We start from the raw sequence: 16,736 nt of genomic DNA on the forward strand, positions 1-16,736 counted from the left end.
TGGGAGATTTTTTTTATTACTGTTTCAATTCCCTTGCTAGTAATGAGTCTATTCACATTTTCTATTTCTTCATGATTCAGTTGCTAAGATTGTATGGTTCCAGAAATTTATCCATTTCTCCTAGGTTGTCCATTTTGTTGGCATATAATTGTTAATAGTCTCTTATGATCCTTTGTATTTCTGTGGTATCAGTTGTTAACGTCCCCTCTTTCATTTCTGATTTTATTTATTTGAGTCTTCTCTCTTTTTTTTCCTTGGTGAGTCTAGCTAAAGTTTTGTTGATTTTGCTTATCTTTTCAAAGAGGCAGTTCTTAGTTTTGTTGGCCATTTCTATTGGGGTTTTTTTGTGGGGGGGGGTCTCTATTTTATTTATTTCTGCTCTGATCTTTATTATTTCCTCCCTGCTACTAATTTTGGGTTTTGTTTATTCTTCTTTTTCTAGTTCTTTTAGGTGTAAAGTTGGTTTATTTGAGATTTTTCTTGTTTCTTGAGGTAGGCCTAATTGCTATGAACTTCCCTCTTGGAGCTGCTTTTGCTGTGTCTTGTAGATTCTTGGTATGTTGTATTTCTGTTTTCATTTGCAACTAGGTATTTGATTTCTCCAGTGACCTATTGGGTGTGGAGTAACATGTTGTTTAATCTCCACGTTTTTGTGGTTTTTCCCATTTTTTTCCCTTGTGATTGATTTATAGTTTCATATCATTGTGGTTGGAGAAGATGCTTGATACGATTTCATTTTTTTGAATGTATTCAGACTTGTTTTGTAAACTAACATGTCATCTACCCTGGACTATGTTGCATGTGCACTTGAGAAGAATGTGTATCCTGCTGCTTTTGGATGGAATGTTCTGCATGTATCTGTTAAGTCCATGTGGTCTAACATGTTATTTAAATCTGCTGTTTCCATACTGTTTTTGGTCTGGATGATGTATCCATTGATGCAAGTGGGGTGTTAATGTCCCTTACCTTTATAGTATTGCTTTCAATTTCTCCTTTAAGTCCATCAGTATTTGCTTTATATATTTTGGTGCTCCTCTGTTAGGTGCATATACATTTATAAATGTTACATCTTCTTGCTGGATTGACTCCTTTATCATTATGTAATGCTCTTCTTTGTCTTTTATTACAATCTTTGTTTTAAAGTCTCTTGTCTGATATGAGTATAGCTACTCCAGCTTTCTTTTTATTTCCATTTGCATGGAATTCTTTTTTTATAACTTCACAGTCTGTGTGTGTCCTTTCTTCTGATTAATTTTACTACTTTTATCTTTTAACCTTCATGCTAGCTTTATAAGTGATTGATCCACTACTTTTGTTATACCATCTTCAGTGAGATTTTTACTTTTGTATGTTTTATTATTAATTAGTGCCATTTGTTTACAGCTTAAATAAATCCCTTTAACATTTCTTGTAGGGCTGGTTTAGTGACAACGAACTCCTTCAACTTTTGCTTATCTGGGAAACTCTTAATCTCTCCTTCAGTTCTGAATGAAAACATTGCTGGGTAGAGAATTCTTAGTTGGAAGTATTTTTCTTTCAGCACTTTGAATAGTCATGCCACTCCCTTCTGGCCTTTAAAGTTGCTGTTGAAAAATCTGCTCATTGCCTCGTGGGGATTCCCGTGTACATAACAAGTTGTTTTTCTCTTGCTGCTTTTAGGATTTTCTCTTTATCCTTAACTTTTACCATTTTAATTATAGTGTGTCTTGATGTGATCCTTTGGGTTCATCTTATTAGAACTCTCTTGGGCTTCCTGGACCTGGGTGTCTGTTTCCTTCCTCAGATTAGGGAAGTTTTAGCCACTATGTCTTCAAATAATTTTTCTGGTCCTTTCTTTCTCTCTTTGTTGTCTTCATTTCTAGGACTCCTATAATGCAAATGTTTATTCCACTTGTTGTCTCCAAAGTTTCTTAAGTTATCTTCCCCCCCCTTTTTTTTTTTTTTTTCCATTTTGCTGCTCTGTCTGGGTGAGTTCCACTGCTTGCTGATTTGCTCTTTGTCCTCATCCTGTCTGTTGTTGAACCCCTCTAGTGCATTTTTCATTCAGTTACAACTTCTGTTTGGTTCTTTCTTATATTTTCTGTCTCTGTTGAAATTCTCATGGTGTTCATCCATTCTTCTCCTGCGTTTGGTGAGCATCTTTATGATGATTACTTTTCAGTCTTTACCAGGTCCATTGCTTCTCTCTGTTTTGTTTAGTTCTTTTGCTGAGGTTTCCATCTGTTTTTTTGGTTGGAACATATTCCCCTGTCTCCTCTTTTTGCCTAATTCTCTGTTTCTTCATAAGTATTAGATAAATCAGCTGTCTCTTCTAGTCTTGAAAGAGTGGCCTTACTTAGGAGATGCTCAGTGGGACTCAGGGGTACAATCCTGCCTGGCCACCACAGCCTGGCACTCAAGGGGTGTCCCCTCTGTGTGCCCTCCTGTTGTGGCAGGGCAGCGGCTGCTTTGGGGTGCTGGTGGGCAGGGCTCTGAGCAGGGCAGACCCGTTAGTGCTACCAGGTTGCAGGGAGAGTGTCAGTGCTCGTGATAGCGAGGTAGCCTGAGATCACAAGACAGGCTCCTGCTAGTGTCTCCGTCCCTGGGGGCATCCCAGCTGGCTTCTCCCTCTCCAGCAGACGCTGTAAGATTTAGGAAGTGGGTCCTCTTCATGTGTGGCCCATGCCCTTTTCAATCTGGTGTGTTTGCACTTGTTTTTAGGTTGAGTGAGTTTGGGCACAGGCCCTTTAAGGGCAGGTTTTTCTGTTTAATACCCAGCAGGGCCCTATGGGGCTCCTGGGCACAAAGACTTTCTGTGTCCCCCATTTCTTTGATTACAGGAAATAGCTTTCATTCAGCCTCCATGACCTGAGTTCCAATGGGTGGATTCAAGCAGTTGTTAATTAGGGAAGGGAGGGGTTGCAAGACCAGGGAAAAACAGTCAAGAGAAACAGTAGTGCAGCCTTGGGGAGGGTCCTGGTTCCCCATCAGTGGATAAACAACAATATCTTTGAGCTGTTTTGGAGATACTGAAACCCCATGCAGGTGGGAGAAGTTAACGATTAATGATAGTATGCTGCCCACAAGCCTGTAGACCCCAGACCATTTGGAACCTGTGAAGGCTGATGATGCTGATGCTGACTTATGTCACCACCAACCCATCAGAAGAATGTCCATGAGCTGATCACGCCCTCTTTGAACGATTTTTTTTTTTTTTTTTTTTTTGGCTGCGTCAGGTCTTCGTTGCTTCATGTCGGCTTTTCTCTAGTTGCGGCGGGCAGGGGCTACTCTTCGTTGCAGTGCACAGACTTCTCATTGTGGCTTCTCTTGTTGCGGAACACGGGCTCTAGGTGTGTGGGCTTCAGTAGTTGTGGCACACGGGCTCAGTAGTTGTGGCTTGCAGGCTCTAGAGCACAGGCTTAGTAGTTGTGGCGCACAGCCTTAGTTGCTCCACTGCATGTGGGATCTTCCTGGACCAGGGCTCGAACCTGTGTCCCCTGCATTGGCAGGTGGATTCTTAACCACTGCACCATCAGGAAAGCCCTGAACCGTTACTATAAAACTTCTCACTCTCCTCTCCAGATGGAACACGTAGTTTTTCGAGGCAGTAGCCCTCTGTTTCCCCCTTTGCTTGGCAAAAGTAATAAAGCTGTCCTTTTCTACTTCATCCAAAACTCTGTCTCCAAGATTCAGTTCAGCACCAGTGTACAGAGAAGCTGAGCTTTCAGCATCATGTTCTCTGCAGTTCTGTAGTTTTCCTGGTCATATTCCCTATTGGTTTTCAAAGCCAGGTGTTCTGGGGACTCTGTCCTGTACAGGATCTAGAGGTCGTGATGCCAAGTGAAGGGTATTTCCTGTAATCAAAAAAACGGGAGACACAAAGTTTTTGTGCCCAGGAGCCCTACAGGGACCTGCTCAGTATCAGTTGGCATGCCTCATGTAGAGCTTAGATCCCTCCCTCCTTTGTGGTCCCTCCTGATTCTGGATCGCTGCAGCTGGGGCGTGGGTCTTTCCTTGGTGAGAATGTGTCTCTGTCTCTCCTCCCTATCTTGATGCTGTCCTTTTACCCTTTGTTGTGGAGGCTCTGTTCATTGATAGAACAGAATTCTATCAGTCCCTTAATTGTACCCAATATTGTAGAGCAGCAGTCCCCAACCTTTTTGGCACCAGGGACCAGTTTCATGGAAGACAGTTTTTCTACGGATGGGGTTGGGGGGTATATTTCAGGTGGTAGTGCGAGCGATGGTTCAGGTGGTAACACGAGTGCTGGGCAGCGGCAGATGACACTTCGCTTGCTCTCCCGCCACTCAGCTCCTGCTGTGCGGCCCGGTTCCTAACAGACCACAGACCAGTCCGCACCCTGGGGGCAGGGGACCCCTCTTGTAGAGAATGCATTCCTGTTGACACCTTGAATTATGTCTTATGGACTATAATGGAATACCACCGTTTCCGGAGTCTAATAATAGCTAACCTTAAGCATGTCTAGACCCTGTATTAATTGCCTTAACAGGCATTATTTTACTTAATCATCACAGCAGACCTTTAAGCTATAGATAAAAAGTATTATTTAAAGATAAGGAAATTGAGTCTTCAAGAAGTTAAATATTTTATAATCCAGAGTAATACATCAAACTGTTGAACTAGGATTATAAAAGTTCTGATTCTGGAACCGGAGTTCTAACCACTACGCTTTACTACCCTTGTGAGAAATCTTTTTTATAGATTTCTTTTTATTGTGGTAAAATAGACATTAACATAAAATTTATCATTTTTAAGTGTACAGTTCCATGGCTTTAAATAATGGAACCTTTACCACTGTCCATCTCCAGAACTTTTTTATCTTTCTCAACTGAAACACACAGTTTTATGGATACATGCCATAGATTTTTTGAAATGTTGTAAATACTTTCAGATGTTCAAAAGTTAATATTTTAAAACGTGTATTCTTAATAAATCATAGGAAAACCTTAATGATGTATGTATGCTGATATTATCTGTATACCATCATAAATAAAAAACGATAACTAATTCAAGGCGTCACTGATAATATAAGCTTCTTAGCTCATAGGAACACTGTTTGGGCTTCTTAATAAGCAGTTTTACTAAATCCTCTTTGATCAAACTACATACACAGTTGATTTCTTTAGTTCACTCGCATAAACCAGTGTGAAAAGATTGGCCACATTGGTTATTTACTCAGAGGATGGGCAGCCCTAATGAAACTCCACATCTAGAAGCCATTTCTAGGGAGCCTTCAGAGCCTGCAGTATTGACTTGTAATCTCTTTAGTGCCACCAGTTCTTTATTCTCTGGGGTGGATTTGATGGTTAGAAACACCTAAAGTCACTCAGTTTCAACTCTGCAAACTAAAATAGATGATGAAGTTGATACTCTGCTCTTCATTGATCTGTCAAAGATTTATTGAACACTTTTTACCATGATTATTAAAAATAAATTTTCTAAAAAGAATTGAGGCTAATATTCATGGGTAGTAATTCATATTAGTTTTAAATTCCAGAAAAAATCTTCCAAAAATATTTGGGCAGAGAAATCATCATTACAAAGGGACTGTTGTTCTATTTGTATTTCCATTAAATATTTTTGGCGTGACTTCTGTGAGCTGGGCGCTATCCTAGGCATTGCAGATGTGATGGACATAACACATACGACACATAATATACAGATGACCCTTAACTCAGCTTTGAACTGCACGGGTCCTCTTATACGTAAATGGTAAATACATACTATGGCACTACATGTCCGTGGTTGGTTGTATCTGGATGCAGAACTACAGATATGCAGGGCCAATTGTGAAGTTGCAGACAGGTTTCTGACTGCTCGGGGGGTCAGCACCCCTGACCCCCACATTGTTCAAGAATCAAATGTGTGTACACATAACACACAATACATTATACCTGCTCTCTGAGTTTATAGTGTAGTTAGCGTATATGAAATGTATATAATAGCTTTAAAAAACTTAAAACACATCTACTTTTTTAAGAGTTCTCAGTGTAGCTTCAGAACAGATGTACACAAATAACTTAGCATGTAATTTGGGCCATAGCTAAAATAGAGGGATGAATAAAAGGCTATGAAAATGGGGAAGAAAATTTTGAGAATAATACAAAGCCATGTTTAAATTGACTTCTCACTACATATGTAGTTGGTTGAAATATATTTTTATATGATGGTTCTTTTATGTTTCTATATCCTATGTGATTTGTTATAAAACAAGTTGTCATTTTTTGTTTTAGACCAGCTGGTGGGAGTGACAAGTGGACAGCGACAGCCTGTGACTGTCTCTCATTGTACCTCACTGGAGCTGTAGCAACCATCGTCATACAAGTGTGTGAACAGGTACAGTAGATGTGTACTGGTTATTTCATTGACATTTTCTACAAGACCATTTGTTTTGTTGAGAAAATAATAGTAAGCTGTTTGGATTTTTTTTTTTGGCTGCGTGGCATGTGGGATCTTAGTTCCCCAACCAGGGATCAAACCTGTGCCCCCTGCAGTGGAAGCGTGGAGTCCTAACCACTGGACCGTCAGGGAATTCCCTATTTGGATATTTTTTTGCAACCTTTTTTTGGTCTTCAAGTTATCACACCTGTTTGGGAATTCACTAGCAGTCCAGTGGTTAGGACTCCATGCTTTCACTGCCAAGGGCCCAGGTTCTATCCTTGGTCGGGGAACTAAGATCCTGCAAGCCGCACAACCTGGCCAATAAAAAACACTGTAATGCCTGTTTCATAATAGATACGTACTGTAAATGAATATATGAGTGAATCAAAACATTTCTAAACTAATATTCTTGAGTTGATAATTTGCATATTAAAAACCAGAAGGTATGTATGCTAGAGTGCAGTTCTGAAGCCTTTGATATTCTTTACAAATTGGTAGTTAGGCTTCTAGTGAAATCATATTAACTGTACATCATAAAAGGTGTTTGTATGAGCGCCGATTTGAGAAGAGGATACATATATAGGACATGTCCTTTCAGAACACTAAGAAATATTCCTTGTCTCCTTAACTTTTTTCTAATTTGATACATTTTATTGCATTAATGATTAGAATTTTCTTGTAAGTAATTCTTTCCATGTTAATTTTTTCTTTGTGTACTTTCCCCATTTTTATAATTCCATATAAAACAATACATGTTTTGTAGTTCTTTCTTTGGCTTTTCACAGGAGAAAAAAGGCACACCTGTGAAAATATATTTTAGTTCTATAATTACAAAGAATTCAGGAGAATAGAGAACTTGTAATGGAGGATGTTTCCCTCCCTCCCAATCTGGGTGGAAAACAAAGTTTTCAGTCGTCCTTCTTTCTCCTCCACTTGGTATTTTTCACCTGGACAGTGAAGTCTTCCTGATAGACTTCACAAAACAACTGTCTTTCTCTGTTGACTGTCTTCCATGCTGTTTTCTCTCTGATATGTTCCGATATCAAAATTACTTGGTTGGGAATTTTTCTTTCTGGCATGGAGAAAGGTGGAGGGAATACCTGTGAAAAGTGTAATGTTTATACGAAGTTGCGTTTTTGTGTCTCATATTTACTCTGCTCTTAAATCACTGCAGGAAAACAACACAACATGGCCATTACCTGTGAAAATTTTCTGCACAGATGAAGAAGGAGAGTGTGTTGATGTTTCCAAATATTTGATTAAAAGGGGTTTGGCTTTGAGAGAAACGAGGTATAGACTTTTTTTAAAACATCATTTTGTGATGGAGGCTTCTTATTTGCCTGTGTAAATCTTCGTATCTATGTGTGCTCAGACCTGAATTGCCTCTTGTTTGTGCTTAAAAATGATTTATAACCTAATCCTGAGGAGCCAGCTTAGAAGTAAATTCATTCAGAATTGCTAAATGTTTAAATCCCTGGACATTTTTGCTTTTATACTTTCCCCTTTGCTCTGGCATTTATCAATACATTTTAAACTAAAGGAAAGGAGAATTACACAGTGGGTACCAGATCTGAACCCTTTGGCCTCATTTGCTTAAGCAGAAATGTTTAAGCTTTATGCTGGAAATTGTGGTAGGTATATACCAAAATATATTTGTGTGATATAGGTAGCAAATGAGTAGAAATGGGTAGCCAAAAAAAGTAACTGAACAATATTTACATGTAAAGATCCTTTCAGATACTAAATTTGGGGTTTAAATACCTTTGGTCCAAGGGGAGAAGGATCAGGATATCACTGTAACCCTAGTTTCCTCTTTTTATCTTTTTCCTTCTAGAGGTAGAGGTATATTAGAATTGCAGATACATGTTCCAAGTGGTCACCTTCTGCCATACATGGCCAGATCTCTTTTTTTATATTAGATTATTATACCTTACCGTATTTGGATCAGGACCCCAATCTTGATGAAATGGAAGGAGAATGAGAGATCAGAAATAATACGGAACCCGAGGTAGTTGGCCGGGTGTGGTAGATGCTGACTTCACTGCCTGGGCCTTGTCAGGCAGCCAGGCTCTGCATCTAGTCCTGCATTCACTGACTTCAGGCTAACACAGTTCCTCGCTGAAAGAACTGTTAAAGTGAAAAATGCTGGGCAAGTTTATATTAACTAACAATATCTGCCACTAATTTAATGTTCTTTTCTACTTTTCTGGCACTAAAACTACTACCTCAAGGCTGGGAGTGATGAGGGAGCAGTGTTAGTTGAGGAATTATGCAGCTATTATCTAATCAGTGCTCATTTCCGTTTGAAAGAAAATACAGGAAAGTGGAAGAAACAAAAATCTGCCATAATTTTTCTAACATAAACAATGTTAATATTTCCTTCTAGGGTTTTTTATAGGCATGTTTTTTTAATTGGAAGGGAATAAGAGGAAGTAAAGCAATTATGAATGAATATAGCATGTTACCACTAACACTTAATATTTGAATAGTATGGAAAAACTATTTTTTAAGGGACTCACTATCTTTGTATTATTTTATGAATGTTGATAACTTGCCACATGTATGATCTGTCTTTGGGCTAAATTAGAATCAGCTTGAAGCTGTTGTATTTCCCAATAACATCTAGTTAATTGTATGATACTTGGGATATACTTAATAGACTTTAAGAGAGAATAGCATGTAAATATGGGATAGTAATTTAATGCATTTAAGTGAAATTATATTACTTTATCATCAAGCTCATGCATAATTTAAAATAATTTTCATTATAACTTAAAGTATACTCATTTTTATGTAACAAATTAGACTAGGATATCCTAGACTAATTAGACTAGACTAATCCTTCAAGTATATTTGAAGGGTTCTTTTTATATTGTTTTCCCAGAATTTTTTTATTTGCTCATGGTTAGATATATTCTTTTTTGCATGTTACAGAACTAATAAATTAGATAACAGCCATTCATTATCCCAGAAGTCTCTGGAAATCCCACTGGTACAAGGAGAGTCAGTGGTTACTGAGTGTATTAAAATTAACTCTGACCCTGACAAACAAGCTGCTGATGTTCTCAGTGAACACGAGGTGTCTGAATTTAAGGAGAAACTTCTAGAACCAAGAACCACTGGATGCTATAAGCCACCAGCTATCCCTACCCAGGAAGTATTTGAGGCAGCAGTCAGCTGCATTGGTGATGATGGAACTATATTCGTGGCACCTAAAGTATCAGGTAAGACCCGTCACATCATGCAGTGTTCTGTAAAAGTGGTCGCTTTTACTACTAGAGAAGTTTAATTGGAAGGGAATATCTCTAGTAAAATACACATGGATTGAAATTCCTTGGGCAGATATTTAACCTTTCTGAACCGCTTTTTCACTCAGTTGTTGTGAGGTTTGAAAGAAATAATGCATGAAAGTGCTTTGCACAATGCCTAACACATGAAAATCATTTATTGAGACATTGGGAATGGATAAACATTGGGCCTAAGATGAGCATGGGGGGACAGGTTCCAGTTATACAAGTTTGGGGGCTCTCTAAGAAAAAAGAATACAAATGTTTATATTCGTTTAAAAGTGAGAAAAGAAGTCACAACAAATGACTGGAGAGTCAGGGCCATTTGAGATTCAGGTCCTTCCTGAGACCTCTTTAGCTTATGTACCAACGCTTCCTTTCTACAACCTGAGTGTGTCCAGGACACTTGATGACTCACAGCAGCTCTAGCTTTCACGGGACTTAAGCTCCGTTAGCTTCATAGTAAGTCCACCTATGGATAGGGGCATGGGGGCTACGAATTTGTTGAAATTTTTGTCTCATGTGTTGATCTGCTAAATACTGTTTCTTAATTTGAAAACCAGACTAAATCTGTGTAATTGGCTATTCTAGAAGTGAGTAGTGTTTCAGACCTCTAGCAACAGTACTTAATCCAGAAACTTTGCTTGACGTGTGTAAATAATCATAGCTAGAACTGGTTGCCAGAGGCCTTACTTCCAATCTCCTGCAATACGGATAATGTGGGCTAGCACTATTACACCCAGTTTACAGAAGAACATACTGAGGCTTTTGCCCAGGAGCTCGCAACTAAAGTAGTAGAACTGTTATATGAACTGACACCAGAGCTTGCCCTCTCTGGCATCAGTTATGGGCATATAAATTTACTGTGGAAATAATGAGCCAGTTAGCAGGAAGTAGCAATATTAGAATTTTAATATTATACCCGCAGCACTGTGCTGTATCTAAGCATCAAATAACAAAGAGCTTTTTTTTTTTTTTTCCGGTACGTGGGCCTCTCACTGTTGTGGCCTCTCCCGTTGCGGAGCACAGGCTCCGGATGTGCAGGCTCAGCGGCCATGGCTCACAAGCACAGCCGCTCCGCGGCATGTGGGATCTTCCTGGACCGGGGCACGAACCCATGTCCCCTGCATCGGCAGGCGGACTCTCAACCACTGCGCCACCAGGGAAGCCCACAAAGAGCTTTTAATGATTCTTGCACTTCCAAAATAATGCTTGCGTTTGTAACCATAGATCAGAATAATAATTTACATGTTGTTAGTCAGTAGTATGTTTCAAAACATATTGAAGCTATTGACTAAATTAGATTTATATTAAAGCTCTATTATGTGGGGACTGATTTGTAATTCCTTTTAATGTTATCTAAGTGATGAAGTTACTAAAGTTTGATGATGACTTCATTTGAAAATGGTAGGGAATTTTTCCTAAATGCTTTCTATTTTTAATAATTTCAGAATTTGAACTAATAAAAATGATGAACGAAATTCAGAGTAATTTAAAATGCCTTGGTCTTTTGGAGCCTTATTTCTGGAGAAAGGGAGAAGCTTGTGCAGTAAGGGGATCAGATACTTTGTGGTATCGAGGCAAAGTAATGGAAGTCATTGGAGGCACTATCAGGGTGAGTCTTAAATTCTTTTGTGACTATTTTAAGGCTAAGTGCTATAACATTAAGAGGTCTTTCAAGTTCAGATACATGAAATTTTGATTAAAACATCTTTTAATGAGTTCATTCATGTAGGAGAATCACTTGGATGCATTATATATTTATTTGTAATAAGAATTCCTCTTTTTATTTTTAAGTATATTTATTAACCTGAATAACAAAAAAATATTTCCAGATAGGGATTTTTACCACTGAAACTTTAATGGTGCCACTTATTTGTAATTGGCAGCCTTATTTGTGTGCATGGTGCTAAGTAAAACAACTTATTTTCCAGTATATTTCTATATCTCCTTAGTAAATTTGTTTACGGGACCCCCTAATTTACCCTTTCACATTAGTGTTAATTTACCCTTTCCAGAATACTAAGAACAGTACTTGAGTTTCATCAGGTGTACAGCAAAGTGATTTAGTTATACATATACATTTATTTATTTTCATAGGTTTTTTAAAAAAATTATTTATTTAATTTATTTATTTTTGGCTGTGTTGAGTCTTTGTTGCTGCACACAGGGTTCCTCTAGTTGCCACGAGTGGGGACTACTCTTTGTTGAGGTGTGCGGGCTTCTTACTGTGGTGGCTTCTCTTGTTGCAGAACACAGGCTCTAGGCGCGTGGGCTTCAGTAATTGCAGCACATGGGCTCAGTAGTTGTGGCTCGTGGGCTCTAGAGCGCAGGCTCAGTAGTTGTGGCACATGGGCTTAGTTGCTCTGCAGCATGTGGGATCTTCCCAGACCAGGGATTGAACCCATGTCCCCTGCATTGGCAGGCAGATTCTCAACCACTGCACCACCAGGGAAACCCTTAAGAGGTTTTTTGGGTTTTTTTTTTTTTTTGCTGTACGCGGGCCTCTCACTGTTGTGGCCTCTCCCATTGCAGAGCACAGGCTCCGGACGCGCAGGCTCAGCAGCCATGGCTCACGGGCCCAGCAGCTCAGCGGCTTGTGGGATCTTCCCGGACCGGGGCATGAACCCGTGTCCCCTGCATCGGCAGGCGGACTCTCAACCACTGTGCCACCAGGGAAGCCCCCCTTCATAGGTTTTTAATAGAAGTAAGATGGTTTCAAATTTGGGGTTAGTATTTAGGTATATGGATACTCAACAGATTCATGTGTTTATATGCAAATGAGTCTATTTTCACATACACTTGAATTGTTCAGAGAACTCTTTTTTAACATAAAAGTAAATTGAAATTCAATTTTCATTAAGTTATAATTCATAATCTTTACATATATAGGATCCAAATAAGATAGTGGTGAACTATATTTTTTTCATACTTTCTAAGATCTCTGTTTTTTAAATTTGAGGGTATTTTGATATTTTAATCATCATTTTTAATTTTTTTCCTATGCATTTCAAGTATACACAATAAATTTTTCATTCCTTAACCTGATATCTTTCAAGGTTATCCTGTGATCCACATTAAGAAATAGACATAAAAAAAAGACATTAAAAAAAAAACTCATGTATATATTTAGGGCTTCCCTGGTGGTGCAATGGTTGAGAGTCTGCCTGCCGATGCAGGGGACATGGGTTCAATCCCTGGTTCGTGCCCCGGTCCGGGAAGATCCCACATGCCGCGGAGCGGCTAGGCCTGTGAGCCATGGCCGCTGGGCCTGTGCGTCCAGAGCCTGTGCTCTGCAACGGGAGAGGCCACACACAACAGTGAGAGGCCCGTGTGCCGCAAAAAAAAAAAAAAAAAAAGAGACATTACATGTAATTGTACTTACCCTAACTACCTGTAATGTACTCAGATATTTTTTATTCAATTCTATTTCATTTTTTTAATGCTGACTGCCAAGACAGCCCAATTAACAGTGATATGTTAATTTCATTAAATTGGGGTAACAGAAGTAACTTACTGACATTCCTTATTCTTGAAACAATTTAGAAACTGAATTATCAAAATTAAATAAAGCATTTTTAAAAATGGACTGTTGAGGACTTACAGTTTCTGGTTCCACATTTAAGCTCTGAAGTTGCCACACCATCCTAACAGCAAGTAAAAAGCTGAACAAACTGAAAAATCTATAACTCTTCTTGTGTCTGTAAGAGAGGGAGTACAAAGGGCAAACCACTGCCCCAACAGAGAGTCAGGTGAATATAGGGAGTCACTTATGGGAGCTTATGGGAGCAGAGACTGACGACCAGAACTCTAACGGAAGAATTGCTGGAATTTTTTTTTTTTTTTTTGCCGCACCACATGGCTTGTGGGATCTTAGTTCCCCAACCGGGGTTGAACCCAGGCCCTCGGCAGTGAGAGCCTAGAGTCTTAACCATTGGACTGCCAGGGAATTCCCAAGAATTGCTGGAATTTAGTGTGGACAACTCTGAGGGGCAAAAACTCCAGGGAACCCAGTCATCAGAAGGTTCCACACAATTCTATGAGACTTATCTCCAAGAGCTTGACCAGGTTCTCACATAAATATCAGAGGTGCTTCCGGCAGGGGAAGGAGCAAAGGAACCATTTTGACATATGCTAGAGCATTCTGTTTTTCTTAATAAGGCCTGCACTCAGGAGACAGTAGTTAAGCAGGGCCTAAGCATCTGGGGTATTATCAGAGCCTAATCAACCTGGGGGAAAGGAAATTACCCAATTCCAGTTAACTCTAGCTTTCCACATTGGAAAAAGACCCACCTCCAGCTCACTCTGTCATCCTTTCCCACTTCAGGGAGTAGAGCAGAAAGCTGAGAAACACTTGTGAAGTTCACGTTCTGAAAGCATAGTCTCAACGAAAGATGGAGACGTGATCATAAGACTGTAGAACATTTCCCCTCCTGCCACACCGTCCTCCGACATTACTGAAGGCCCATTTATAGCAGTTCCTTTTACACAGTACATGTCTGGCTATGAAGAAAAAATTACAAAACAGTAGGATACTGGCATAAAAAAAGATGCATAGATCAGTGGAATAGAATAGACAGCCTAGAAATAAACCTATGCACATGTGAACAAGTAATGTATGACAAAGCCAAGAATATACAGTGGGGATAGGACAGTCCCTTCAATAAATGGTGTTGGGAAAACTGGACAGCCACATGCAAAAGAATGAAACTAGACCACTATCTTAAACAGTACACAGAAATTAACTCAAAATAGATTATAGGGCTTCCCTGGTGGTGCAGTGGTTGAGAGTCCGCCTGCCGATTCAGGGGACATGGGTTCGTGCCCCAGTCCGGGAAGATCCCACATGCCGTGGAGCGGCTGGGCCCGTGAGCCATGGCCCCTGAGCCTGCGCATCCGGAGCCTGTGCTCCACAACGGGAGAGGCCACAACAGTGAGAGGCCTGCGTACTGCAAAAAAAAAAAAAAAAAAAAAGAGTAGCTGTAATGGTTTCAGAACAGACTCAAAGCAAGGAAGGTTATCAAGGAAAAAGGGCATTACATAATGGAAAAGGGTCAGTTTTCCAAGAAGACATAAAATTCTGAATGTCTTAATAAATTCTTAATATGCCCCTAAGAACAGAGAGTCAAACTACATGAGGCAAAAACTAGTACAACTGCAAGGAGAAATAGCTATATCCACTATCATAGTTGGAGACTTCAGCATCCCGCCCCCAATCAGAAATGGCCAGATCCAACTGGCAGAAAATCAGTAAGGACATAACTGAATTCAACAACAACATCATCAACTGGATATAATTAGCATCTATAGACTTATTCCTCCAACAACAGCAAGATACACATTGTTCAGATCACATGGAATATTCACCAAGATAGACCACATTCTGGGCCATAAAACACACCTTACATTTAAAAAAATAGGAATCAGTGTTTGCTCTCAGACCACAATAGAGTTAAACTAGAAATCAGTAAGAGAAAGACAACTGGAAAATCCCAAAATGCATGGAGATTTAACAGCAAACTTCTATAACACATGGGTCAAAGAAGAAATCTTAAGAGAGATATTAAAATATTTTGAACTAAAATGAAAACAACTTACAAAATTTATGAGATGCAGCTAAAGCAGTTCTGAAAGGGAAATTCATTGCATTGAATGCATACATATATATATATATACACATATACATATATATATTATAAAAGAAGGAAAGTCTAAAATCAGTTATCTGTGTTTCTACCTTAGAAAATTAGAAAAAGAAAAAAAAAGCCAAAGTAAGCGGAAGAGAAGAAATAATAAGAATTAGAGCTGAAATCTGTGAATCCCTGAAAACAGGAATTCAAGGAAAAAAATTAATGAGATTTAAACCTGGTTCGTTGAAAAGTTTGATAAAGTCGCTAACCCTCTAGCCTGGCTAGCCAAGAAAAAAAAAAGGACACAAATTACTAATATCAGAAATAAAAGCAGGGATATCAATACAGATTTAATGAACATTGAAAGATAAAGGAATACTGTGAACAACTATGCCCACACATTGGATAACCTAGATGGACTAGACCAGTTTCTTAAATGACACAAAATGCCAAAACTCACACAAGAAGAAATAAACAATCTCGGCCTCTATCTATTAAAGAAATTGAGTCAATAATTGACAGCCTTCCAAAACAAAAACCACCAGGCCCAGATAGGTTCACTGGTGAATTCTGCCAGACATTTAAGGAAGATATTTTACCATTTCTCTACAATATCTTTCAGAGGAAAGAAGCAGAGGGCATACTTCATAACTCATTTTATGAAGCAAGCATTACCCTAATTCAAAAACGAAGACATTACAAGAAAACTACAGACCAGTATCTCTCAGGAACATAGATGCAAAAATCCTCAGCAAAATATTAGCAAGTTAGAGCCAACACAGTATGTAATGTTTAAAAAAAATTACATACTATGATCAAATAGTGTTTATCCCAGGTATACAAGGCTGATGAACCATTTGAAAATCAATTATAGTAATCCATCACATCAACAGTGTAAAAATGAAAAATCACATGATTATGTCCGTAGATGCAGAAAAAGCATTTGAGAAGATCCAGCACTCATTTCATGACAAAAACTCAGTAAACTAGAAGTATAAGGGAACTTCTACAGGTATCATAATACTTAATGGTGAGAAACTTAAGGCTTTTACACCAAGATCAGGTACAAGGCAAGGATACCCACTCACCAATCCTTTTCAGTATTGTACTGGAAGTGTTAGCTAATGCAACAAGACAAGAAAAGGAAATAAAGGGTAATCAGATTGAGCAGGAAGAAATAAAACTGTGTATGTTTGCAGATGACATGTTCATCTACCTTAAAAAAAATGCAAGAGACTCATCAAAAAACTCCTGGAACTAGTAAGCAATTACAGGAAGATTGCAGAATATAAGGTTAATATACATAACTCAATTTCTTTCTCATATACTAGCAGTGAACAGATGGAATTTGAAATAAAAAACACAATACCATTTTACGTTAGCACCCCCAAAACAAAATACTTAGGTATAAATCTAACAAAATATATACAAAGATATA

General features: G+C 38.8%; 1 protein-coding gene across 1 annotated transcript in view; it reads left to right on the forward strand.

Annotated features, from left to right (window-relative positions):
* The window catches only part of RNF17 (ring finger protein 17), a gene marked incomplete at its 5' end in the record, with an annotated part of 115,303 nt that overhangs the window by 79,389 nt on the left and 19,178 nt on the right, over positions 1-16,736 (forward strand). Inside the window, 4 exons of the mRNA XM_082602146.1 lie at positions 6,234-6,324; positions 7,556-7,671; positions 9,316-9,605; positions 11,120-11,283. Coding sequence (XP_082458272.1) covers positions 6,234-6,324; positions 7,556-7,671; positions 9,316-9,605; positions 11,120-11,283 — 661 coding nt within the window. The remainder of the gene's footprint in view (positions 1-6,233; positions 6,325-7,555; positions 7,672-9,315; positions 9,606-11,119; positions 11,284-16,736) is intronic.

This window comes from Mesoplodon mirus (genome assembly GCF_964341445.2).
Source record: "Mesoplodon mirus genome assembly, chromosome: 17".
In the NCBI taxonomy this organism is placed as follows: domain Eukaryota; kingdom Metazoa; phylum Chordata; class Mammalia; order Artiodactyla; family Ziphiidae; genus Mesoplodon; species Mesoplodon mirus.